Source organism: Condylostylus longicornis, unplaced genomic scaffold (genome assembly GCF_029603195.1).
Source record: "Condylostylus longicornis isolate FDR11 unplaced genomic scaffold, ASM2960319v2 ptg000084l, whole genome shotgun sequence".
NCBI lineage: Eukaryota > Metazoa > Arthropoda > Insecta > Diptera > Dolichopodidae > Condylostylus > Condylostylus longicornis.
In genome coordinates, this window is record NW_026578052.1 from 1,313,255 (window position 1) to 1,341,228 (window position 27,974).

The 27,974-nt window shown below is 26.1% G+C and overlaps 2 protein-coding genes and 1 non-coding gene across 3 annotated transcripts; 2 read left to right on the plus strand and 1 right to left on the minus strand.

Moving 5' to 3' along the window:
- Positions 1 to 21,612: 21,612 nt before the first annotated feature.
- On the plus strand, positions 21,613 to 21,685 carry Trnas-aga (transfer RNA serine (anticodon AGA)). The gene has a single exon. It is a non-coding gene; the product is annotated as a tRNA-Ser (tRNA).
- A 1,074-nt stretch (positions 21,686 to 22,759) lies between these two features.
- Positions 22,760 to 25,273, plus strand: LOC129613486 (probable serine hydrolase). Its single transcript, XM_055527582.1, has 2 exons — positions 22,760 to 23,591; positions 24,272 to 25,273. Exons 1-2 carry the CDS (start codon positions 23,120 to 23,122, stop codon positions 24,844 to 24,846), a joined length of 1,047 nt encoding a protein of 348 aa, XP_055383557.1. The 5' UTR covers positions 22,760 to 23,119; the 3' UTR covers positions 24,847 to 25,273.
- LOC129613583 (possible lysine-specific histone demethylase 1-like) lies at positions 25,235 to 27,230 on the minus strand. The gene is made up of 5 exons (XM_055527713.1): positions 26,238 to 27,230; positions 26,042 to 26,166; positions 25,545 to 25,984; positions 25,338 to 25,486; positions 25,235 to 25,251 (listed from the first exon to the last, which is right to left on the minus strand). Exons 1-5 carry the CDS (start codon positions 27,130 to 27,132, stop codon positions 25,235 to 25,237), a joined length of 1,626 nt encoding a protein of 541 aa, XP_055383688.1. The 5' UTR covers positions 27,133 to 27,230.
- Positions 27,231 to 27,974: the final 744 nt, after the last annotated feature.

Below are 27,974 nucleotides of genomic sequence, written 5' to 3' on the forward strand. Positions count from 1 at the left end.
AAATTTTGTTAACCATTTCTTATTTAAAAAAAAAGGGAGAACAAAATAATCAACATTTATATTCCCATCTCTTTTTTTTTTTTGAATTTCACAATTATTGTCCATCCAACCAGTCAGCCATCCAACTATAGTTATATTTGCTCTTTATTTAATTTCAATTCAAATCCATTTTATACTCATGATTTTAAATGTTGCCTTTCAAATTCATTTTTTACGGGTCCTCAACACAAGTTTTCTTCTTACATACAATAAAGGGCCACTCAATGTAGTTACACAAATAATGTGTAACTATTTTTTTTTTGTTTTAGAATTTTTTTTAAATTTTTTATAAATCTAGAAATAATTAAATAGCAGTGACTTTCTAGATTTATTTTTTTTTTTTTTTTTTTTTTTGTTCTTCTTGTGTTTTACCCATATTTTATTTTTTTTTTATCTTATTTTTCTCGTAACATTTATAACTAGGTAATTTTTAGTTATTTTTTACCTATATTTCTACCTAGAAGACTTGTTAAAAAAATAACTTTCATAAATCAGTTGAAAAGCATTCAGTCTATAAAGGTTGGGATAAATGTCTTCTGTTCCCTTAATTTAAATGACTTCAATATAATAATTCAATAAAACTCAATAAAAATTTATTAAATCGAACTCTGAACGATGACAAGGTCAACAAATAACCTGTCATATTCAAAAATCATCTCTGAGACTTTTTTGAACTGCAACAACAGCTCTGGTAAGAAATAAACTAGTAAACATGGGAAATTCATATAATTTTAAAATATTTCACCTATTTTCCTATAGCGACTATATGAATTTCACTTGACTGTTTTCGTTAGTAAATAAACTTGACCAGTTACAGCTTAAAATTACCTATAAAATATGAGATGTTCGTGGAGACCCTCTTAATTGTTCACTTTGATTTGAATTTACTCAAAACATTTACAGTTATGTGACAACTCTTTATATTGTTCCTTATTATCGAAAAGAGATCTATTGACTGCACATAATATTAGATCTTATTCGGAACTGTAAATCATCATTTCTAGACATTTAACTAAACAAAACAAATTCAACCCACCTTACCCTACTCTTAAACTCTCCCATAAAACTGATACGCACGTCATCTTCATTAATTTTTTTTAACTAAGTTACATATTACAAGACACAAAACAAAAAAATAAAAAACTGTAATTCGTAAAGCAATAAATCCACCTACTGGGGTTCATAAATAAAAGAACAAATGACGGTTTTGTTAATCTTTTGTTTTCTTCATCATCTTTTCCTAATAAAAATTAAATTACAACAAAAAAATTAAAACTCTTTCTGATCCCAAAACAACAAAAAAAAAAACATTTTCAAAATTTAAAAAAATTTGAAGAAACATAAGGTCTAACTTAGTTCTTTTTTTCCCAAAAATCGAATTACAATCATTTTTTTACACAAGAAATAAATTAACTTTTAAGGGAACATCCTTAATATTACAAGACTTATCCTTTTTCAATAAAATATCCTTGTTTTGTAATTTTAAATAAGATTTTTAAAAAATTAATAAAAAAAAAAAACATAGATGACAGCAGATCAAAGGTAGAAGGCTCTCAATCTATAGGATATTGAAATAAGGTATTTGAAACGGGAATTTGTTGGGCGTGTTTGACAAAAAAAAATTTAATCTTAAAAAAAAGTATATTTAAGAGAGGTTTTTCTTAGAAACATTCTTATATCATAATTTAATCGGTAATGAAAATTCAAATATACGGAACAACTTAGTTTTTAATAGAACTCTAAAATAATCAATAAATAAAAACCTTTGCCAGTAACAAATGCCGATGTAACAAATTTTGCTATTATTCATTGCAGTTGTCAACATCAAATCGATTCAGTTTGGTTTGTTATTTTACCGAAATTTCCGTTGGTGTACGTGGAATTTGTGGCTCAAATCTTATAACATGCCACTTGAAGTTTTGCTTTACATTGTTCCTTTGTTCGACACCACATATATAAGCATTCTAAATAAACAAACAAATTCACCATACCAAGCTTTTTTATCCAAAAAGGTATATTTTTGTTCTACATGTCAGTTTAAATAAAAAATTAAAAAAAAAATTTAAAACCTAAATAAAGGATCATAAAGAAAATCTCATCAAGAAATCACAAGAAACCAAACCAAATATTAAGACAAAAAAAAAGAACAGATGTCAAATTCAAGAAAGTAAAGGCTGGGTATTGGGACTACAGTAGTATTGATGTAACAAAAAAAAAAGAAAATAATAGACACATGCAAGGCTCTGCTATTATTTAATACTTCTACAGACCTAAACAAAAAATCAAATAAAAATAATTTTTTTAAGCAAATTTCAAATGTCATTTGTTATCAGAAATTGCAATTAATTCTGTCAATGCGAAAAAAAAATTATTATAAATTAAAAAATCACAGGTATTTTACGCATGAAAGGTACACAAGCGAAAAGAAAATAGCGAATTTTGTTATTTTTGATCCTTTTTTCTATTATTTCTTTTCTTTTTTTTCAAGTCCCCTAGTATGTATTTACAGAACAAATCAATTGAAACATTGAATAAAAGTACATACATATGTAGATATATTTAAAGTTTCATATAGCAAATTCGTTCTTTAATGGCGCTGCCTGCTATTTAAGTTTAAAATTTCAATAAAAATATTTTGTAATAAAATTTAATATAAAAAAGAAAAACTTATAATAGAAAAAGCAAAACTGCAGAAGTTCTTATTTACTGTTAACAATTATTTAATATACAATAGAAATATGAAGCAGAAAAATATAGGGACTTTTTATATATCCTGTCCATATATATATATATATAAGAGGATAATACTGGATTTAATTTTTTTTTATGAAATGCTAGATTTTATAATACGAAAATAATTAGGCACCGGAGAATTTTTTTTCAACCCCTTTTCCCATATTCATACAACAAAACAATATTATTAAAATTTCACAATTGATCATTTTGTAAATTTTTGACATAGCTGTCAAATATTTGACAACTAATGAAAGTATACAAAGAAAATGTTTATTAACTTAATTTCCCTTTCTTTTTTGTTGTACTTTTTTTCTTGTTTGTTATCACAATTTGTTAATTCCTTATAAATAAATTTTATATTTTTGAATTGTAAAGTTTAAATATGTGCGTAATGAAATGAGTTTAATCTTCGTCAATTATTGTATACGAATTAATAATTTTGACAAATCGTAATAGAGTTGCGAGTGTCCCTTCTAATTCGTTGACATCTGGAATATCCCGTAGTCGCGCCGTCTCTAATTATGCATTGGGATTTGAAGTAACTTAACACAATTTTGTAACGCGCATTACAGTATTGCTCAACTAAATTTGGAGATATTTTCAAATATTTCAGACCTTAAATCTCGGCCTGAGTCGTAAATCACTGTTACGAAAATTTGACATAGTGGTAGCTGTAAACCATACTTCAATTATTTAATAAATACTCATTTAAAATTACATACATACATATGTACAATAAAAATAGCAATTTAATATTTCATTTATGGTTTGTTGAGTTCTTAGATTTTTTTATAATTTAATTAACAAAAAATATAATTATTGAACCATAGAATTCCTTTTTCTTAATTAACGCCCCGAACATGTGGTCTCCTCGGATCGAAATTTCAAAATATTTTTTTAGTATGATATTCACACAAACAAATATCACATAATATATGTTCGCATACATATGTAAGCACAAAAAAGTAAAGTAAATAATTCAAAAGAAAAATTTTCAAAATTTTGTTGCTTAATCTTCATAAGATTAGCTTGTTAATAAATCATTTATTAACGAGGTCATGATTAATAAGTATTATATAAATTTAAATATTATTCTAAAAGATAAAATGAAATATTTTAAAATCAGCATTTTAAAATTTGTGAGAAATTTTTTAAAAATTTTCATATATAAATTATTCGAACAGTTTTAATTTTAACGTGTCAATTTAAGAGAAATTTTTTATATTTAAAATTTTTAAATTAATTAAATGAAATTATTTATGATCGTTTAAAATTCCATGTCAAATAACATATTTTATTTTGTTGATAAAAATTAAAAAAAAAGACTCTTAATTCAATAAAATTAATGGCTAAGAATATTGTTTCAATTTTAGAAAATCTAGAAAATTAATAAATATAAGGAAAAATCAAAGAACGTTACAGCAAATGATGTACAGTAACTGTTGAAAATAATTTCATTAGCTACATCAAATCTAAATAAAGTTGGGTCAAACCAATGGTTTGTATTGTAGCACTTTTCCCTTCAACAAGTGAAAATTCTGCTTTTAAGTACAGTCTATGTAGTCTATGTACCTATCACACTATTAAAATTATTTTCATTCATATACAATGCTATTTCTAGGATTGCATATATTTAGGATGATGCATACATGCAGTCTTTGAAATAAAGCAAAAATTAATATAAAGAGGGGTTAACATAATGCTCGATTTTAAGGTTTAATTGTGTGAGTTAAGAAAAATAATTATATTTTTTAATGTCATGGAATTTACCGTTAGCTTTTTGCGTTTATAGAAATTTGAAAAAGATTGCGGTTTCGGAAATATAAGATGTAAAAATTTAAAATTTTACAAATTTCAAGAGGCCATAACTTGAGAGGGGGTGGAGATGGAAAAAAATTTTCTTCTAACGAAATGAAGAATTTATTAGTGTCTAAAAGCCCCTAAAATTTCAAGCTTTTACAGGATGGGGTCTAGAAGCAAAACGACATCAAAAATTTGGAAAAAAAGGACTTTAGATAACGGTAAATTTGAACGGCCATTTTGTTTTTCTAAAGTTTAACTATAGTATACCGCGGTAGGGGAAGCAAGCCACTGCCTTTCTGCGTTTGCAAAATTTCAAAAATGCTTATGGTTTCATTGCAACAAATAGTTAAAATAGGCTATTTTTAGTGCTTTGGGGGGGTATAACTTCTAAAGGGGGGGAGATAGGTAAAAATTTTGTTCTACAAAAATAAGTTTCTAGTAAAGATCTATGTACGTATTAAATTTCAGCTTTCTATCTTTAAGAATGTAGAAGTTTTGTAAACAGACACACGGACAGACGGACGGACGGACGGACGGACGGACGGACGGACGGACAGAGTGAAACTAATAAGCACTTTTTTTCAAAATTTTTTTGGAAAAGTGCTAAAAACGACCTCACCTTAGCAAAATGGAGTATCTACTGGGGATCACAAAACACAACAGCTAAAAAAGTAAATAAATAACAGCTAGAGTGCCCGCAGGGAACTGCATAAGTGTTATAAAATATTTTGCTTTACTAATGAGCCACTGAGTAATATTGTATTGTATGGAATTGGGGTGTGTCAGCAGACTTCCTCCAAAAAGAGTAAAATTATCGGGCTGGCACAACGCAGCGCAATTTAAAAAAGAAGAGATGCTAATAGTGACAATTACTTTTCCTAAACATTTGGGTTGATCGTAGGCAAGGTCAGATTAACTACTAAATTTAAATATCACGCAAATTCTCGCCAACCTTAATTGGGAGAAATTGGAAGAGTATGCAAGCCTAATGTAAACACTGTCTTCAAACAAAGCGATTTTTACTTCGGTAGCGATGGTTTAACAATTCGAATCAATTAAAAATTTCAATCATTTAGTGAACTAAGAAAAGAAAGAACAAAAAATAATATACACTAATTAACCTTGATCGAATATACTGTATTAACTGCCTTTAATGTTAAATGCTTTCCATTCTATTCTATAAACATGATCTCAACATGTATTAATTTTCTAAATTAAAATCATTTAAGTTAAAATTATCAAGGTAATTTACAATATACTTGAAAATTACAATGTCATCAAATTGCAAAATGTACAAAAATTAGCAACTATTATTAACAATCTCTTTAAAAATTATATTTAAATTAGATTCGTTTACTTTATTCCATAATATTAAAATATTTTATACTCGACATCTGCTTCTTTAACGAATATAAAATATAAGTAGGATCGTTAAACTAAGTACAACAATAACACTTATGTTATTTCTCAGAATATTATTTGCATAATATTTTCTATATTTATTTAAATAATTATAGTATAAAGTAAACAACTTAAGGTTCTTGTTATGTCTAAAGGCTATATTAAAAATATGCAAATTAATAATAGAAAAGTTAAAACATAAAAAAGAATTTTAATACTTCTATATACTCTTTATGAAATCTATTTTCAGAGACGTCACCAGTAATATTAAAAATTAAAAAACTATAAAAGCGGTACACTACGTTGACACGAAATTCATTTGACGCTTGATTAATTCTTATGAGTCTGTTTTTTCAACATTGTCCATTCAGGGCATCTGAAAAGAAATTTGTCCGAAAAGAAAATAGAAATCGTTGCATTCTGCGCAAAAGAGAAAGGGGCTTCAAATCCACTTCTTTAGAATATAAAACTTTGAACAGAAGGCAATCTCTGATACTTTTTAGGTGCAGAGGGAAGATTTGTCACACGTATGAGACCCGAATTCATCGAGTTGGTGGAGCTTGTGTGAGTAATTAGGTGCCATACCTGACACTTACTCAGAAGGGCAAGGGACAATATTTTATTTTATCGGATCGACTAAGTTATTTAATAACTTACGAGCCAAAGTCGAATTTTAGTCTTATTAAAAGGTTAAATAGACAAATTTCTTGGAAATTCAATATCGTTTTTTATTCCAATATCCCTGATCATTCATTCATATAGAGTTGAATAATTGCCGTCTAATACTCGTAAAATCTTGATTCCCTTCGTTATTAAATCACCCCTTTTCAAAACTACACATAAAAATTCTTCTTTGATTTAATTATAATTTGCATTCACCACTACGAATGTTTTGGTGCAATTTAAAAAAGCAAAAGAACAGGGTAGATAGCGGTTTAACCTGCAAAAATAATTGCTATCGTATAAAATTTTCAAGGTTAAATAATTTCATTTTTAATTTTCATGGGAAACTAAAAACGTTCTTCATAATCAAATTCCGTTTTATTATTTTTTATTTCAATCCGATGGAACCTAAAAGATGTGCAATAATATTTTTGTACCTGAAAAGATCATGATCCTTATACACAAATAGTAAACATATACTACACATATACAAATATAAAACCATATGTCTGTATGTTTGTTATTGATGTCCAAATGTCGGCAATTATCCATAAAGAACTTACTTCTCAATATATTAATGTTACACAGTTAATCATATTTGACTGGTCCCGGTTTCCACCTTTCTTTTTTGCTACTTTTTCTATAAATGTATAATAATGTGGCCCTTAACAAATAAGATTGTTCTTCTTCTTTATGGAAATATTGTATGTGCATACGTGTGTGCGTAATATACAACAAAATAATAAAAAAGCAATCAAAATATAACTTTACCTTTAACATATGTGAAATCGGTCGGTTGTATTGGGAATTATTACAATAGAAACCGACAATAATGTCTGAGAATTTTTTTTTTATATAAATTTTTTTCTTTCTTTGATTCTTTTTTTCTGCGTTTATTATTGCCCTTTTTTACCCTCTTGCAATCACATTTCATATTCAAAATATATTTTATATGTGATTTGACTTGAATTGCAGTTCTTTGCTAGTTTATTTTTTGCGACAAATACACGAATATATTATTATAGGCACATGTTTTGTTTATAATGTAAATTACTATGTATAAAAAGATGTAAGCGAGGACTTAATTTAACATTTTTATAATTTAGAATAAAGCATAAAACCACTACTGCAAAATATTGTTCATCAAATGTTTCACATTATGACAAAAAGAAACCGAAAACAGCAATGAAAATGAAAATATCGAACTACGAAACATATTCAGATAAAAATTTTTAAGAGAAAACTTGACAATTTTCGCTGATCATCATCACATTGCCATCACTGTTAAATCGATATTATTATTATTTTTTTTTTTTAATATTTCAATTGAATTGAAAATATTAAATTAAAAATAAATTAAATTGGGAAATCTTCTTCTTATTTTCGGTTCTAAAAATCGAATTTTTAGAAATTTTGCTCATTTCTAGCATTTTTACTTGTTTTATAAAATTACAATTGAAAATAAAGCGACAAAAACTAGTTGCGATATCGACTGAGCACTGACACAATCCCATTTTCTAATGTTATATACGTACATGAAAATTAAGACGTAAACCAAATTTTTCTCCGAAACTTGTTCATACCTGCTCTTATTATTCGGTGAATTTATTGATAAATAAATGAATGTTGAATCAGGAGAATCCCACGAATTCATAATATTGGATTACCCAACTCTTCTCTTTTTTTTTGCAATATGTTCGCTTATATAGTTGTACTTTTGCATTTTTATATTTATTTAGTTCTTGTATACATTTTACTTTTCCCTTATTTTCAGCTCTACATTGTATTGGTGTTTAAAATGTCATCGAAAATTGACAATAAAATAAAAAGAAAAATTAGGTTCGAATAAATATGTTGAAATTTATGTATTTATGTATGTATGTGTATGTTTTAACCGAACTTGAAAGAAAAATAAATTATAATAAAAACCAAATGAAAGCAAAGTAAAAAAAAAATTGAACCGAAATGACAAAAAGACTTAAGGATTCGGTTAATCTTACTTGAAAGGTATTTTCATTTGATAACAATAACGTGTGTTTATACATAAAATTTGTCACAATAAAAACTTATCTCTTTTCAATTTATGTTCTCTCAGTTTTTTTTTCTCAATTATATTGCATTATTGTTGTGTTTTTTTATTCTGTTGCACATTTTTTTTTTTGCCTGTTTTCATCTTCATCTATAATATTTGTTTGTGAATAGCTAGATGACTTGATATTTCATATTTAAAATTATTTTAAGAACTGATTTTTTTTTGTGCTGAGTTAAATTGTGTATAATGTATGTGAACTAATATTTTTCGGAAAGAGCTGCAGTTGCATACCGTTTTGCTCTTATGTTGACGGAAAGAGCAGAATGTATGTTGAGTAACATAAAACGATACTCTTCTAGTACAATTTTTAAAATAATCCAAATTTCGTGTAGGACATTATAAAATTTAAGTTACTTTCACTAAATGAATAGCACTAAAAACGACTTTGATGGTTTTTGGCATTTGGACAATGACACTTTTTTTTTGTTTCGAATAAAGAAAAGTCTTCAAAATTTTGGCAATAAATTTTCGACTAAGATATGGATATCTTTATGGTATGGATTATGGGATATCTTTCCACATAAACACTGAAATTTTTTAAACAATACAAATAGATAATAAAACTTTAGAAATGAAAGTTCGCCAGTTGGACAGATGAAGACAACAAATTCACGGATAGTCATTTTCCATTTAATGAAATTTAGAAACTAAATGGAAAATGAGAGTACAAATTGCTGTCGTTGAGAAATCAGAATGACAACAATGAGATTATTGCTTTGAGTATTTTTTCAATTTTGTACCAAACAAAATTCGTTCAAATGTCAAATTTGTCATACTGTTCATGCCGCTATTGTACATTTAGAACAAGTTAATTTGAACTTTAATGAAAATTTTGCTGGTCTTATTTATTTCGATACTGAAGAGTAAATCCCTGCACTTCGACAGCAGAATAGAAACTTTGTACATTTTTTATTTTTTTTATTCAATTCTATTATTTTCAATTTTCATTATTCTTTTTCTATTTTTGCTCTCTTTTTTTTTTGTTGATTTTTCGGTTTAAAGAAAAAATTAGATTTGAGAATTTGCTCCGAAAAAAAAAAAGAAAATGAGAGTTTTTGTCTTAAGATCTTCCTTTTCTTTTGCTTTTATTTTTTGTCATTCTTTTCTTTTTCTTTATTTTTGTGTAAATTTAATTTCTTTTTAGTCTTCTTCTTTTATGTTGAAGACCAGAAGCAGCTGAACTGAAGTATTCAATATAAAAATTACAATAAAGAAAAAAAGAACTAAAAGAGATTTTTTAAGCCAATCTCTGATTACCAGCCTATTCACGGTGATTACATTTTATAAATGGTTTCTTATTTTTTTTTTACTTAGCTATCGAATTAAATTTAATTTGATTTTTATTTTTCTTTTATTATTATTATTGTATTTATAGAAGAAGAGATGAAGATTAAAAAGCAAACCTAGGATGGAACGAAAGATAAGTGATCTTTTTTCCTCGTTTTTCGTTTTTTTTTTTGTCAACAAGTTAACTGAATTAAATATGATGAGTATAATGAGCTTGATAACAGCATCACCAATCAAGTACTTAAGATATAGAAAAGAAATAATAAAATTAAAAAAAAAAAGAGAAGGCAATAAAACTTAAATGAATTTAAATTATTCATCATTTCCGATTTGAAAATTTTTAAAATTAATTTTTTTAATATTTTAAGAGTTTAAGATTTCATTTAGATTTAAAGATTTTAAATTTATTTGAAATTGATTGTGTGTAGATTATTTAATAGGAAAGTTGTTTTATGAATTCACATAAATTACGAAAAATACTAAGAGGTGATCAAAATTATGTTAATTTATATAGATTTCTCACTTTAATTAAAAAAAAATTAATTTAAAATAAGTTTTAGAGAGTTACCAGAACATTATGTCCTTATTGGGAAAAATCGTCTACCACATAAAGCATATTCAAATGATGCTACCTGCGAGAAAGGAAAACATTTGTCGAGAATCTTGCGAAAGACTAAATAGTGAATACCAGTCGGAAGGCAGTTAAACAAAGTGATTCAATCGAACTTGTTCATATTCAAGAACTTATCATAATCAGTTATCTTGTAACAGACTTTTCAGTAACAACCAACGCAAAGAACAAGACATAATTCAGAATAGTGGACAATTTCAACACTATTTTATGTAAGATCAAGTCTATGTAAGATTGCTAGATATGTACTAGAAAAAAAAAGATCAAGTACTAAAAGATCTTGAATACGTTTAATTATATGCAATAAATCTGGCTGTGCCAATTAAATCCTCATATTAAATCATCAATTCGGACATCTGGAAAAAGAAATTGGTTCGTAAATGCCTAAGTTTTGATTCTTCCAAAAGTATAGCAAAATCTTAAAACTTTAAAAATTTGTTCATATTCAAGAACAGTAAACCATATATGTATGTACTATATTAACGTAACAGATGGTTCTACGGAAGCAGATGTTATTGAAACATGCTTAACAAATGATCACATCAACCAAAAATTAAATTACGACAAACTATATTTACTATTTATTTTAACGTATTAAAATTGTTTTAATAATTTTTAATATTAATTTTGTAAATTATTAATACAACTTCCGCTCAGTATTCGCCATTTTAACTAGCTAGAACCGTAAACAATAGTTAGAATATTCGCTTAATTGCAGGAACCCTTTATATCGAATACTAAAAAAATCTTAAATTTCAAATCAAAGTTTATGAATATTGTACAGACATTTCCACCTTTTGTAGAGTTTTTTAAACATAATACTCAAATAAATTTTTATAAAAAAAAATTTCATTTTCTCACAATTAAAATTTTTTAAAAAATTTTCATAGCGGTTTACAAAGTATAAAATAATAATAGAAGTAAAAGTCTTACCGCTCTACATTAATTCCGCTCATTAATTTTCATTTCCCATATTTTTGTTTTTCTGTTCCTTTACTTTTTTTTTTTTTATTAATGACTACATAAATCCAATCATAATAATTAATGTTTTCGATTCAAATCATCAGGGATAAAATGAAAAGAAGATCTTTTTACATTATCATATATTGGATGATGATGAGATTTATTAGATTTTCTTTACAACACAAAACAAAAAATAAAGAGGTAAAAATACCGAAATGTACTTTATTCTTTATACTCGTACCTACATCACATAACCCAATAATTATTACGCCAGCATACATTATACTACATTATTACCAATAAAATAATTTTAATCATGATTGATTCTAACATTTTTCATATTTATTAACATAATCATCAATGCAATTATCATAATGTTTTATCATAATAATAATCATCAACATTAACATCATCATTATAATCGTTTCCATATTTCACCGCCCCGATAAAATCTTATCAAAATTATATTTTATTGATTTTAATTTTTTCTTTTATTTCTGTTCAAATTTAATCCAAATATTGAATTATAATTTTATTATATACACGCAAGGGTTATTGAACGCATGTACACAATATTTAAATTAAATTCAATTCAATATCTTAATCGGACACTTAACTATTTTTTTAATAATTATCTACTACAGAAAGTAAATTAAAAAGTAAGATGAAAGAGTGAAGCGGTAAATTCGTATACTCATTTGATTTTTATTACTTATTTCGAAAAGGTTTTATTACTGACGGTGCATCACGAGCTCAAATATTATATTCTACATTTATGACACTTTTACAAATTAACAGTAATGATTCTAAGTAAATTTTACGATTATTCAATACTCGAGAACGATGTGCTTTACTAACGAAAGCTCCAACAAATGTGAAATATTAGTTCTCCACAATTCCTGAGAACATGCTACCTATGCCTTCATTGCCATCTTTCTACGAGACCCGGCAATCTCAAAGCAGAGTTTTCTTAGATATTATTTGAGACTACAATGTTTTCTTAGCTTTTTTCTACTGGGTAAATTAGCGATTAGAAGCCTGATTATTACACATTGTACATTTATTTGTCCGATTTTCAATTCTACATCACTGTCTAATGAATGTGTAAACAATTTATGTGTTTTATTTTGTTGAAAAGAATTCATAAAACTTGAATAAAATTCAATTCAATAATTGAATTGTAGTTAAAAATATTAAAGAATCCGAGATCTCTCTGGAACTTAAGAAGTCTCTTTTAAACTTGAAAATCAAATCTGATTAAATTTAATTACAGTAATTATTATAAAGAAAAAGAAAAGTTCCAAATTTCCAAAAGTTTTTTTTTTTCTTTCCTCTACTTTAAATCAAAAAAAAAAAAATATTTTAAAGAAAAGGGTAAAACTATAATGAGCCCTAAAGCTAGTTTTCTTTTTTTCTTCATTTTTATTTTCTTTCTGCTCTTCAATTTTTTTAATGGATTTTTGGTTTCGGAACAAAAAAAAATAGTAATTTTCTATTCCATTTGTTTATTTCTTTTTATCCATAATATTCATCTAAAAAACAATAGATTTAAAATTTTATCCAAAATAAAAACGAATCAAAAATGAAAAATTGATATGATTTGATTGTAACCAGCATTTATTTTATAACTTGCATATCTAGTTAGTCATTCTATTTTGTATATATATATTCAACACACATATATACATATACATGGGTTCGTACATTATTATTACATGTCTGAAAGATTAATTTTCATTACCCCGACATGGTATAGAAATTTTAGTTTAAAAGAAATTCTTTGGAAAGAAAAACTACTATAATAATTTCAACAAATTGGCAAGAAATTACGGTACCATTTCTTGTTATTTATATACTAATTTATTAGCTCATATGTCTTCTTAGCAATCATAGGATTGCAAATATTGAATTTCGTACATTGAAATGTGATAATTTTAATTCATTCAATTGGAATATAGAGTGTTCACATAATTTGTACAATTCGTTTAATTCCTTACCAAATTTTAATGATCACTCCAAGTGTCCTCTTTCAAGTTAATTGTTTGTTTCACAACATTTGTTTTCCATAATATTGCGACAATACTATTTATGATAATCTTAGAATGCCGCTAATTGAACATCACTCTGTTCTCAAAACTGGTACATTGGTTATATGTTTCGTCAAGATCCATTATTCTCGATCTAATCTTTGTTAAATATTTTTATAAAAATTACATCATATAAACATTTCATTTAGCTGCATGAAAAATCATCCTTACAATCGTAGCAGCTAGTAATTCATATACATTTTATAAAGATTCAAGTTGGTAATGAACTAAATTAAAGTTTTCTATAAAATTTTAGTAAATTTATCAAAACAAAAGCAACTAAATTTACTTTCTACAAACTATTGAGTATTTTTTTTTTTAGTATACAAAAACATAACCTAGAAAATTTCTTGTGCAATTATTTTTATTTATACCACCATCAGTGAATTTATCAACTAATCAAATTTTTATATATGTATACATATATAGTTACATTCATAATGGTTAATTTATTTGACCAATCGATTTAAAAATTAGAAAGTTTCTATTTTAGAATAAAAAGAAAATTAACTTTTTAACGTAATTTAATAAAACGTTTAATTTTTTTCCCTCAAACCTTGTTTAATTAACTGACACAGTAAAATTCTTAGAAACTGTTATTTAAATTTTTTCCACGGCTGACAGAAATATGTAACAAAAATCCGTGGTGTATACAAAAATTTTATTCAAAAATGAAGTTAACGTCAACGTAAAAGTAGCACGTATTTTGTCAATAATTACATTCGTATTCAAATTTACGAAATTTATTGACAATGACAACTTACCAACAAGATAAGTTTTAAGCAAATTACTTTCAAAGTTAACATGCAATTTAAAAGCAAAACCTTGAAGCTAAATAACGCACTAAATTTTGACAGCAAAACCATGAAACTTTTAGAATTTTGACAGAATGTGAAATAAACTATATGTACATAAAATTTAAAATTCAATTAAGAAAAGAGCTGCAAAACTCGATTTGTAAAACAAAGAAAAACTACCGACTATAGTAGCACTTTTAATTGACACTTTCGAAAACTTGCTCGGAAGCACCTAAATTTAAAGTTTTGATTTTTCGAAATTCTTCCTTTTTATCAACGTTGCCATTTAATAACATAATTTTGTATGCTATTTTAATTTTATTAATCGTCTTAACACTCTTGTTAAACAAAATATTTGTCATAAATTTCAATTTTAATTCGGACTTCACTGGAAGACGGCACAAATATTTTGAAATGTATGAACTGCTATTTTTAACTAAAATTTTAGTATTTTTTAAAAAATTTTTAAAAATCACACTTCTCGAATTTCAATTAATAATTTGAAAAAATTATAAAAATTTTTTAATGGTCACCAAAATTTTAAAATGAAAAGAATTAAAAAATGTTATACGCGAACATAAAAGCAAGAACAAAAAAATGTTCGAAGGAGTGGAATTTTATAAATTCATTGAATCAGTTAAATGTAAAATGCCGTTCAATATTCAATTTTCCAATTATGTCAACAATAAAATTATTTTTATTTGTTTTTGTCTTTTTGTTCGTTACTTTGTTTCTTCACGTTCTTGTATTGCGATTGTTTTTCATTTTTATTTTCAAAATCACATTCCTTAAGGGTGATGAAATCATCTTTCTTTGATTATTATAAATATTTTTTGCGACAATTTTTTACATTACTCACCATCACAAAACCCACTGGTCCAAAATAAACTATTAATGTTTGTATATGGATATTAAATTTGCAATATTAAAATTTCACGCCATTTGTAACACCATCGTAACCATCCACAACGCGGTTAAAAAGATCATTTTAGACACGCATTTAGATATATATCGGTACTTATATTTACACAAGTGGATAGCAGAATAAACATTTAAGAAAACAATCAAAATTAAATATTATAAAAGGTAAACACGAAATGAGTTCTTCAGTATGTAGTTAGAAGAGTAATATTGAAAAATTATAATAAATGAAGTTCAGTTGAGTAAAACGCTTTAAAACAATTTAATCATACAGCGATTGTTATTTTGACGCAATACATCATTTGACATTTAGGTATTTGACAAGAAATATGTAAAATACACATAGGAGCTTTTACTGCTTAGACTTAAACGAATGTCATATTTAACTTTTAAAATGGAATGGAAACCGTGAAATTGCACATCTATAACAATTGAAGCGATGTAATGCATCTGTACTGAACTTAGCCAATTTTAATTCCCAATTATTTTTAATATTTTTTCTTATATAACGTGACATCAGAATGGTGGCATAATATTACCACACTATACAATGCCAGTTATTAACTGAGGTCAAAATTTATCTATTAATTTCGTATTTCTTTTTATTTAACCGTTTTCATTATTAAGCAAAGTATTATTTCGAATTGAACTCTTTTTTAAGTTTCTAACAACAACCAGCACTATTTTTGTAGTTCAACATTATCTGGAATTCCGAATTACACGTTGATAAAAATTTTAGACAAAGCCCTGCTCAAGTGTTGTAAGTCATTCATATTTTAAAAATTCAACTTATTGACCCACCCTTTATTATTACTAATATCGGTCCGAATTAATAAAATATTATGTATGTATACTTATAAAATGATAAAAGAAACCACAAAATTTGCAACAGGCACACATAAACGATTGAATTTCAAAAAAAAATAAAACTCGTATAGATGACAGAAATATTCGCAACATTAATTTTTGCACACATTTGCGATAATGTCAACGAATTATTGTTAATACGAAATATAAAAGAAGAAGGTGTAATAGGCCATTATACCAAAAAAAAATTAATACTCCGTAACAGGTACAATTATATATATATATGTACGTATTATATAAATGAATACAACAATCACACATGTACGTACGTAATTCGAATCCGAATATTAAATGGCATATTAAATACATTAAAAATCACAACATGTCACAATTTTACTTTTGTTTTCTGATAAAAAAAAATGTATATATATATAAGTAAGGTACTTTCATACATTGTATACGTACATAATTATTGGAAAATCATAAAAAATAAAAGAAATCATCAATGGCAGTGATAATATTTAGATAATAAAGGACGACTTATTAATATTCTCAGTTGGATAATACTATATATGCAGGTATAAAAGCATTACGAATATTAACACCTTTAAAGATAATTACATTAAAACAGTAACAGAAAATTTAAAATTATTAATATATTACCCCCCACATTCCAATGAAGACATTATCAATCGGTTAATCTTTTTAAATAAGAATTTGTGTAAAAGAACAAAGAAATTATCAAAAATTATGAATATCAGTAACAGAACGTTTAAAATGTAATTTACAAGTATTAAAAAAATATTATCGGCATTTATATAAAGACCATATGCTGAGCTAACACTTTTTTTTTAATTTATAAATTTTTATTTATATATTTAAAAGGATATTTTCTAATATAAATTATACAAAAAATTTCTGATCTCCTTCCTTATACCCTTTGTTGATTTGTTATATACTTTTATTTTTTTACAATACAATGCTCAACGAAATATAGACCAATACTATATCTAATAAACAAATTTAAACGGACAATTAAATACATTACTTAAAATTTGAGGCCAATTTTTCATATGAAAGATCAAGTTGTTGTCACTTAAAAATTATAATGAATCGTAGTAAATATAATATACGTAAACTATTTGCCATTTATCTAACATCAAAACTAAATCTGCATATCACAAAAATTTCACCTACTTCCAAAACAAAGCAATTAGACAATTCATAATTTAAAATGATATTACCGAATTCTTCCAAATTTTATTCACCATTTGGGATCGTAGTGGGTTAATGTACAATTTAAGCAAAAATTCGATATTTTCATGTAGCAAACTGCTACATAAGAAATATAAAATCTTCAATTCGAATTTAATTCACAAAAAACAAAAACTAACAAGTGCTCAAATAATTATACCGCTTTTACTTTACAAACCTTTTCCACCTTTAAACGTCGTTCTACAAAATTTACTTTTTTTTATATGTATATATAAATATTGTTTTTTTTAGAAATTAATTTAATATGCATACACATATATATTTTTATTAAAAAGCATATGTTATCATAATGTAACAATCTAATAAAAACCATCTAACAAAAAAAAATTTCAGCCATAAGGTGAAAAACAGTAAAGAAAAAATTCTTAATTTAATTTAAAAACGGAATTATATAAATACAAAAATAGTAATAACAATAATAATAAATACTTAAAATAGAAATAAAAAGGAAAAAAAAGGCTTGTCTTGTCCTTTTTTATTCATTAACAACCATGAAACTCAAAAAAAAGAAGAAAAAACAAAACGTTCTCATCGTAAAATAAAAAAGGATTCCGCTTTAACTTCATCAACTGGAATGAAATCAACCCCATATCAACAAAAAAAAAATCATCATTCCTTATTATTATACACTTATATACATTTTTTATTAAACGCTCTCAATTTCTAAGAATATCAGCTTTAGTTACCGTCTTTCATTTTCTTCCTTTTTTTCTTTTGACAAAATTCTGCGGATCAATTTCAGACATCAACAAGCGAAAAAAAAAATGATTTTTTTTTTATTACCTTTTTTTTCTTTTCTTAATATCACAAAAAAAATAAGGAAAAGAATTTAAACAATTCGAAATACAAAATAGTAAAAAAAAAGGACCAAATAAAGATCGTATTAATTTTAAATTGAAAGAGAAAAAATTAAATAACGAAATCTGAAAATTTGTATGCAACTCACTAAATCAACTACAATTACAAGGCCCTAATATAATCGACCTTAATATTATAAGATCGAAAACGATTTAAATCATTTTTGTTTAAACAATATAATTTTAATTGTTTAAACAGAACCAAGGCGATGAACGACAACGGCGGTTGATTTCCGTTTTTAACGTAGAACAATATCGAAATTGTAAAGCCAACTTTTCATATTATGCAAATTCACATTGTTTGATGTGTAGCCTGACCCGATCGAAATACATTTTTCTATAATCTCATTTTTTTAAATGCCATTTTTGACAGAAATGAAATATATTCAACTAGCAATATAAATTTTTAAGATTCAAATTGCAAAAAAAATATTTTACTAATAAAGCTAGGACCACATATAATAAAGCTAGAGTACACATACTAATTTCAATATTATACAAACTGATCTACAGGTGTCTAAAATGTTCTAAAACTTATTTGACTTTCCATACACACATACACACATATGTACGCATATACGAATTTAAAACATTTTATTATCTTAAATAGATTTAAAATTAATGCAAATTCTAATTGCAGACCTTTGAAATCGTATTAAGAAAGATGCTAATAATAAATTTATCAGAATGAATTCTAAACGTTGTGTCAATTAAAAAATACTCAAAAATCTAAAGATATAAAATATTAAAAGAAAAAAATACAAAAAAAAATTAATTTTTTTCAATGATCATTGAAAAAACAAAAATTAAAAATAATTTTTTTTAACTAATGAATTGCAATTTTTGAAGAACCTACACTTAAATGTTTCCTTAAAGGTTTAAGTACGCTGATTTTTTCATAAGTATCATGTACGAAAACAAAAAAAAAGTAATTTTACTGCCTCAAAATTTATAAAAAAAATTCAAGATCAAAAACAAAACCAAATGGCTTATATTTAGAATAAAAGTAAGAGCAAAAAAATCCAAAATGAATTCGTCTGTTCTAAAACCCAAATATCAAATTAAATAAAAGGATTTTGTAAAAGGATTAAATCGAAAATAAAAATATAAAAGATGAAAACATGAAAAATAGGGGTTTGATGAAATGAATATTTTTTAATAACTACATCTGCAAGGTTTTTAATTGCTTATTAATAGTTAAGGTGGCGTTTGAAACATTTTTTAGAAAAAAAAACATTGAATACTCGTATGTCAAAATTATAGAAAGGAGCGTTTAAAATTCATTTTTATAGTTTAAAATATTTATGAAAAAAAACGAATGCTCTTTCTAATTCTGTTGTAATCTAAAATTTCATTGGAAATATTTTGCTTTTATAGGATACCATTATAAAAAATTTTTCTCTGATGCAACATGTGTTTTTCTTGAAAAATAATTAAAGAAATGTAATGATAAATTATTGTTTAATTTGAAAATGTAAGGGTTAATTTTTTTTTAACATTATAAAAAAAAACCTTGCGATCCCTTTCGAAATTTAAAGTACATAAATGAAAGACTTCAAATTATACTCGTATAATACTTTGCATCTAATTTAAAATATTTGAAATAATCAAATATAGATAGGAATAGAGCAGTATATTACTTTTATATATGTACATACATACATACATAAGCTGCTAGTATAAATAATTTATATATATTATAACAAGATCTAACACCATTCATAATAATGTAAAAATCAAATTGAATTAAATTAGTTAGTTTAATTAAATTAGTAGCGTTTAAGATGCAAAATCATTTACATCAAACTCGTCAATTTCACAGTACAATTTTAGAGGAATTTACTACAACAGAGACCCTATGTCGCCCATATATTCACAATTATTATATATATAATATACACGTAGATATATGAATATTTTTAATAAAAAATAAAATTTAATGCTAATTTTCGATATTTAGACCTTTTTTAGACAGCAGAAAACAATTATTTAGACCTAGAAAACAATAAATTGTTTACGTGAATTTTTACGTGAATTAATACCGAAGCCGTATTATGAAATCCTAGCCTCCTATTTAACAGAAAGACATTTCAGAGTGAAGCAAAATAATGAATTTTCGGCTTTCAAAGAAATAAAGGCAGGAGTGCCCCAGGGTAGCGTCCTAGGTCCTATATTATATTTATTATACACCAATGACATTCCAAGAGATGATACCACTCCCATGGGATAATTTGCAGACGACACAGCTATCATGGCTACTGGCATCACCTCTGCTGAGTGTGTAGAAAAGCTGCAATCAAGCCTAGACAAAATTGAGCTATGGACCAAGAAGTGGAGAATTAAATTAAATGGAAATAAGTCAATGCATGTATTTTTTACTAATCGAGAGTTTCAACCGATAAACGTACACTTAAGCAATGTAATAATTCCTATTTCCAACAACGCTAAATACCTAGGCATGAATTTAGATGCAAAGTTAAAATGGAAAGAACATATAAAAAAGAAAAAAGAACAAATAAACTTAAAAGCACGACAACTAAACTGGCTAATTGGAAGAAATTCAGAAGTCAATCTACATAATAAACTTTTGATATATAAACAAGTAATCAAACCCATTTGAACCTATGGTATTCAACTGTGGGGATGCGCGAAAAAAACAAACACACATATCATCCAACGATGCCAAAACAAAATTTTAAGAACCATCACCAATGCACCATGGTTTATCCGTAACGATACTTTACATAGAGACCTTGGAATAACCACAGTAGAAGAAGAAATTAAAATCAATGCTACAAAGCACCGAAATAGACTTCAAAATCATCAAAACATTAATATGATCCAGATTATCAATGAGAACAATGAAACTATGAGAAGACTAAAAAGAACAAAGCCACTGGACTTAGCGCTTTAACTAAATGAAAGTTTAACAACTTATCTACATTGGGACAACTCATCAATGGATGGAATCCCACAAACCGTGATATAATTTTACGAAAACTAAATTGCTAGATAAACCCTTTGGGCTTAGTTGCAGTATATATATATAAATAAAAAAAAAAAAAAAAAAAACGTGAATTTTATTCTATACGGACTAACGTATAGAATTTTATTACATTTTAAAACCTTAAAATATATCTCTAAAGTAAGTGGTTTCTACTTTTCTCGGCAGGAAATAAGATTAATTTAATTAATAAAATTTGTGTCATTTACGTTATATGTTGCAGTAAACAAAAGTATGCAATTTCTTCATGCCTCTGTAGCTCAGTTGGTAGAGCGTCCGCCTAGAAAGCGGGAGGTCACTGGTTCGAGTCCAGTTCGAGTCCAAAAATTTTTTTAATGAATAATTTTTCTGCCTTTAACTCGTTCCTTTGATTACGTCATCCATCTGTTCTGCAGTTGCATGAAGAAATTTTCATTAAGATAAAATGCATTCATACTTTGTTACGAATACCTAACAAAGGTGTACGTATAAGAAACTCACTTGCACACTAAATCTGAAAGATAAATTCTTGACGATAAATTCAAGAATTCAAAAAACATTAAAAAACTATATTAAAGACACGAACCAAATATATGTTCATTTCTGTTTACGAAAAATATCACGTTAGACAGATGATAACACGTTGCATACAAATCATTTTAAATTACATTATATATCTACTCCTGGTAATATGTAACTTTTTCGTTTTAGGTAAAACCTTGCATAAATTTTGGATATCCAAGTGTTTATATATAGATTGTAAATTATTCGTATTGAAAATTTTGTTCAGCCGGGTTTTCAACTGTTTAAAAAATATTTTATAACCAAACAAATTATTTCAAAAAATAAAGTAGTAAAGCAAAAAAATAAAAATACACAACCCTGTGACAACTGTAACTGCTTTCACGACAAAAACAAGCTTTTTTACGTTATCATCACTAATCTAAATAAGTTTTTTTAAAGTTTTCATAGACACAATTAGATAAAAAAGTGGTTTGAATGTTTTTATTCCTCCAAGATTGGTTTTTTTCTAATAAGTATTTAAAAACTTTTGAAAATTTATTTTGTAAGATTTTATTTTTCACGCTTTTATTTAAATTTAATACAAATAACTTTTAATTCACACAAAATCTGTGTTCAAAAAAACTACTATTGAAACGAGTATTCTATTTGACGTTTAGCATAACAGTTTTCTATCTCTGGCAATAAGAAAAGATTTTAAAACGTTTTTTATTTTCTATTGTGAACTGATTTTTCATTATGGTATAAACAAGCTTTTATAAATTACAGCTGTTTATCAAAAATTTAGTATTGCTTTGCTTTTTTTACCTTTGAAAAATTGTGAAGTTTTCAAGTGCACAAATGCACAAACACGAACTACTTAAACATATGTTTTTTAATTGAAATTGTTTCGTAAATCGTAATATGTGTCAAGTATAATTCACATCGCATTTGCAAATCAAGCTTATTTTTCTTTACAGTATAATTTGTTTTTCAAAGAAATCAGATGTTAAGTAACTACAAAAAAACAATGTTTTAGTAGACAACGGATCTATTGTATTATTTTCGGTTTTTAGTATTTACATTCCTTCAACAGTTTTAAATAAATTTAAAATAATTTTAAAAAAGTTTTTTTTTTTTTGAAATATTAAAAAATTAATATTATTACATAATTGAGTCGGGAAAGAAAGTTAACATCAACGAATTGCTGCAAAAATTTATGTTTTATTTTAATTCTTTGAGAAGCTATTAAATTTAGAATTAAAAAAAAACGAAAATGGAAAACAACACAACAGAAAATAACACTTTAAACGGAAAACTTCATTTACAATCAAATGGAAATGTAATACTAAAAAACGAAGGAGCAATACCTACATCCAATGAATCTTCATCTACTAATAATAGCACAATCGAACAAAATCATCCTGATTCAGACATGAAAACATGGGAAGAAGTATCTATATCTGTACCATGGGGTTTAGTATGCGGTAAATGGTGGGGTCCTCGTAACAAACAGCCAATAATTGCTATACATGGTTGGCAAGATAATGCTGGTACATTTGATCGCCTGATACCATTATTAACACCAAAACATCCAGTTCTATGTATAGATTTACCCGGTCACGGTAAATCATCAAAATACCCACAGGGAATGCATTATTATTTATTTTGGGATGGTATATCATTAATTCGGCGTATTGTTAGAAAACATCAATGGAAAAATGTTATATTACTTGGTCATTCATTAGGTAAAATTAAATTGATAATATATTAATAGTTTTTACTTTAATAAGTTGATAGGAAACATTTAGATAAAATAATTAAATATAGATTTTTCAAAATTACAAGTAAAATATGAAATTATGTTTAATATAATTTTTTTGCAAATCACTAGGATGAGTAATTTATTAGTACAAGATAACGATAGATAAAAAAGATAATAATAGGCAGCTTTTCCAAACAAAAATCAATAATCACATTTTGCAGGAACCGACTGGATTAAATAAATATTTATTTTATAATTTCAAATAATTACTTATGATTAGGAATTGAGTAATGTAGATAAATAATTTTATAAAAACATAAAACTTTATATATTAATATTCAATATGCAACCAACATTACCGCAAACGGAAAAACTTTAAATCATGTAAAGTCCATAACTGAAACTAATCATATCTATTTCTGAATGAAAAATTGTAATCAAATTTGGAATTTTCTCTGGTTAAATTATAACGAAACTGCGTAATATGTATTAATTAAAAGCTTAGCACAAACAAAAGACATATAAACATCGTTCATATTCATGTAATTTGGAATCCTAGTTTCTGTAGTGAGAAAAATTTTTTCTTTGTTATTCAAATTTTGTAACATAATAGCATTATAAGTACTAGTTTTAATTAAGTTATCATTTCTATTTAAATTTTAGGTGGTGCTTTAGCATTTATGTATGCAGCATGTTTTCCAAATGAAGTTGATAAATATATAAGTATTGATATACCCGGTCCATCTGTACGTTGCTTAAAAAAACAAGCAGCTATTACTGGTCATTCTATTGATAAATTTTTGGATTATGAAGAATTACCTGAATCAAAGATACCATCTTATACTTATAATGAAGTTATAGAATTAGTTTTACATGCATACGATGGATCAGTTGACAAGCAAGGTGTTGAAATTTTAATGAAACGTGGTATGAATCCTGTACCACAACATTTAGACAGAGAAGGTTATGCATTCGCTAGAGATCTCAGACTTAAAGTCAGTGGTTTAGGTATGTTTTCAAAGGAGCAAGTATTAAGCTATGCTGAACGTATTAAATGTAAAGTACTAAATATTAGAGCAGAACCTGGTATGAAATTTGATGTATATGATGAAATAATTGATCATATTAAAACTAGTGCTGAAGTTGTTATAATGCATAAAGTACCCGGAACACATCATATACATTTAGTTAATCCAGAACGGATATATAAATTTATTAATGAGTTTTTGGAAATGTAATTAATACAAGTTTACAACAATTCTATATAAATATAATTTTAAAAACAACAAAAAAAAATCGCTAAAAATTCTGATTCTAAAACAAAAAAACAAACAATGTGTTAAATATTTAACTCAAATTAGAAGTAATAACATATAGCTGGATACTATGATTTTTTTAGCACATCGATTTATGTTTTTAGTTTTAAAATTTATTTAATTAAAAAAAATACATATTAATAGCACTACGTACTTCTATTTAATACACAAATGATTTATGTTCTTATGTTAAGATGGTATTTATTTCAAGAGAGAAATCACAAATATGAAAAATAATAACGAGGCTGTTACGGGAACTATTTTTTACTTTTTATGTTGGAATGTTTTATTTTTGATATATAAGAATATATTATGATGATGAATACACTTTGAGATTCAAAATGGTAAACCATTGTGTTTTTTTGTAGCATATAATTTTAATAATATATTTATATAATATTAAAACTACTAACCTGTAGTGTGATTCCCTATAAATTCAAAATCATCGTCTTGATCCCAATGCTTCAAAGATAAATTACTTAAAGGTGTTGCATTAGCAAATTCCAAATTTGCAAAGTGCCAATCTAAGATTTGCCTATCCTTGGACGACAAATAAACATCACTAAAAACCAAGAAAGAAAAGTTGTTGATGTGAATATGCTTTAAATTAACTGAGTTACCTTGGCGGGTTTGATTCTATTTCTTTTAATTTTGCTGACAAAATTTTTTCATCCTCTTTCAAAGCTTGAAATTCATTAAAAGCCTTATTATACTCATATATAACATATTTTATTTGGAATTCATGAGCAATTACAACTTGCTCATTTTCAGGAGTCTTTACTGGTCGAGTTTTTATTAGATCTTGATATGTTGCTCTTAGTCCTTTTAATTTGTCAATTAATTTTAAATGTCTTTCTTTATTCTGTATAATGCTTTTTTGAATTGATGTCACATTATTCAAGTGCTGAACTTGTTTTTCTTTAACATGTTTCTCTTGTAATTTAATTATCCATTCAAGAGCCTGACCTAGAGAAACAGGATTATTACCAGCATAATTAAAATCAAGTTGGTGAGATAAATAACTGGCAGATTCAAGAAGTCGATTAAATTCTCTTTCGACCTGTAATGATCAAAATAATTTGTATGAACATACTAATAAAATACTTAAATTCAATACCATATCATCTTTATGCTTTGGAACGGGTTTTCCTCCAGCACCATACAAAGGACAAGATGGTCTTATTGGAACCATTTCCATTCCTGTTTGTTTGCTTAAAATTGTCATAGGATTGCCCCAAATACCTAAAAATCAATAGATATTTGAATACGAGTATCTTTGTACATGAATAAAGAAATAAGTTTCTAAAAAATACCTGTCACTACCATTGCTCCCAAATCGGCAATGTAATTATTTTTTCTAAAAGTAGCGATACGTCCACCGACTCGATCTCTAGCTTCTAGAACAATCACATCCATACCAAATTGTTGCAATTGTTGAGCTGCAGAAAGTCCTGATATGCCTGCACCAATAACAATAACTTTCCCCAACTTCTTTAGTGGCAGTGGTTTTAAACGTTTAAATATTCCAAAATTAATGAAACCATGTCTTTCAAGAAAAGCATGTATTTTTTTTAATAAAACATCATCACTATCAAAAGGAGTCTCAATATCTCTTAATGCATTTTCAACAGTTAATTGCAATTTGGGATTTTCAATCCACATTTGAAGTAATCTATTACGAATATTAAGAAAAACCCTTTGCGCAATCAAACCATTTTTTGTGATTTCAGTGAAACAAGCGGCCTCAGCCGATGTCATCTTATCAAAAGGTAATCTTGACTGAAAAGCAGCTCCTTCAAGACCAGTTAAAATTTCTTTGTACTCGTTTGGATTAGTTGGAGGTAATTCTTTTACTTCGGGATCCTTACGATCAGATGGTGACCTGGAATGCTCCCTTTTCCGATTCTTTACGTTATTATCAAATTTCCGGTCAGGATTTATACTTGCAACACCGGGTGCCGGTGTAGTTGATGTTGATGGCTTCGTATCGATTGGATCACCTTGTTTTGTATTGGCATAATCAACTCTTGGTTTTTTTCTGCGACTTACACGTCTACCTTCAGCTTCCTCGGAGTTTTCATCTTTCGAAGATCTTTCATTCCCTCCATTATCAATTTTTGAAACATTTGTAACCTCAACATCATTATCGGAGTCATCACTAATTAAAGTAACATATTCTATTTGCTGTCCCTTATTTTCTTGCGACATATTAATTTATTTCTCACTTTTAATATCTTTATAATTTTAATTCTTTTTTCCTGATAACTATAGTCGGCAAAATGTTGTTTATTTATCTTTATTTATTGTTTTTGTTTGATTTGTTGTTGGGATTGATTTGCAAGATAAATGTCATTTCAACCAACAGCCAAATACTGACATTTTATTTTCGATTAAAGCGCCTCTGTCGTCAAATATAATAAACATATTGCCTTTTAACGGAAAACAACTGTCGTTTTACTAATATTTTATACTGATTAGAAAAAATAACCGCCAAATAAAATTAACTAGTTTATATTGAAATTCATCGTTCATTTAAAGAAAAAAATTTTGTTAATAATAAAAATAAAATTTATTTTGACTTAATTAATTTGATTTCACAAAATTATTTTATTTGATCAATTTATTTTTTGTCAGAATAATTTTATATTTTTGTTCACAATTTACGGGTTCTCCTTGTCCGAAATATATCAAATCCGAAATTCTAGTTTTATTCTTCAAATGAACTTAGAATGACGAAGCACCTCTTACTTTTACACTTTCTTAACCCTTTGTTTACAAAGAATTTGTAAAATATTTTATATCTAAATTTAAAGTCCGTGAACTTTCATCGTGTGTTGACATAATACATCAATATATTTACTTATATATAAACTTTGTTTTTACTTATACTTTTATAATATTCTATTTTTAAAATTCTATTTATTGTTATTAATTAGAACAAATGAAAACGTTAATTGTCTTAAAAGAAATAATATTTTTAAACAAAAAATATAGGTAACTTTTATTATGCTATAAATATTTATTTCATTTTAATACTGACATACTAAACA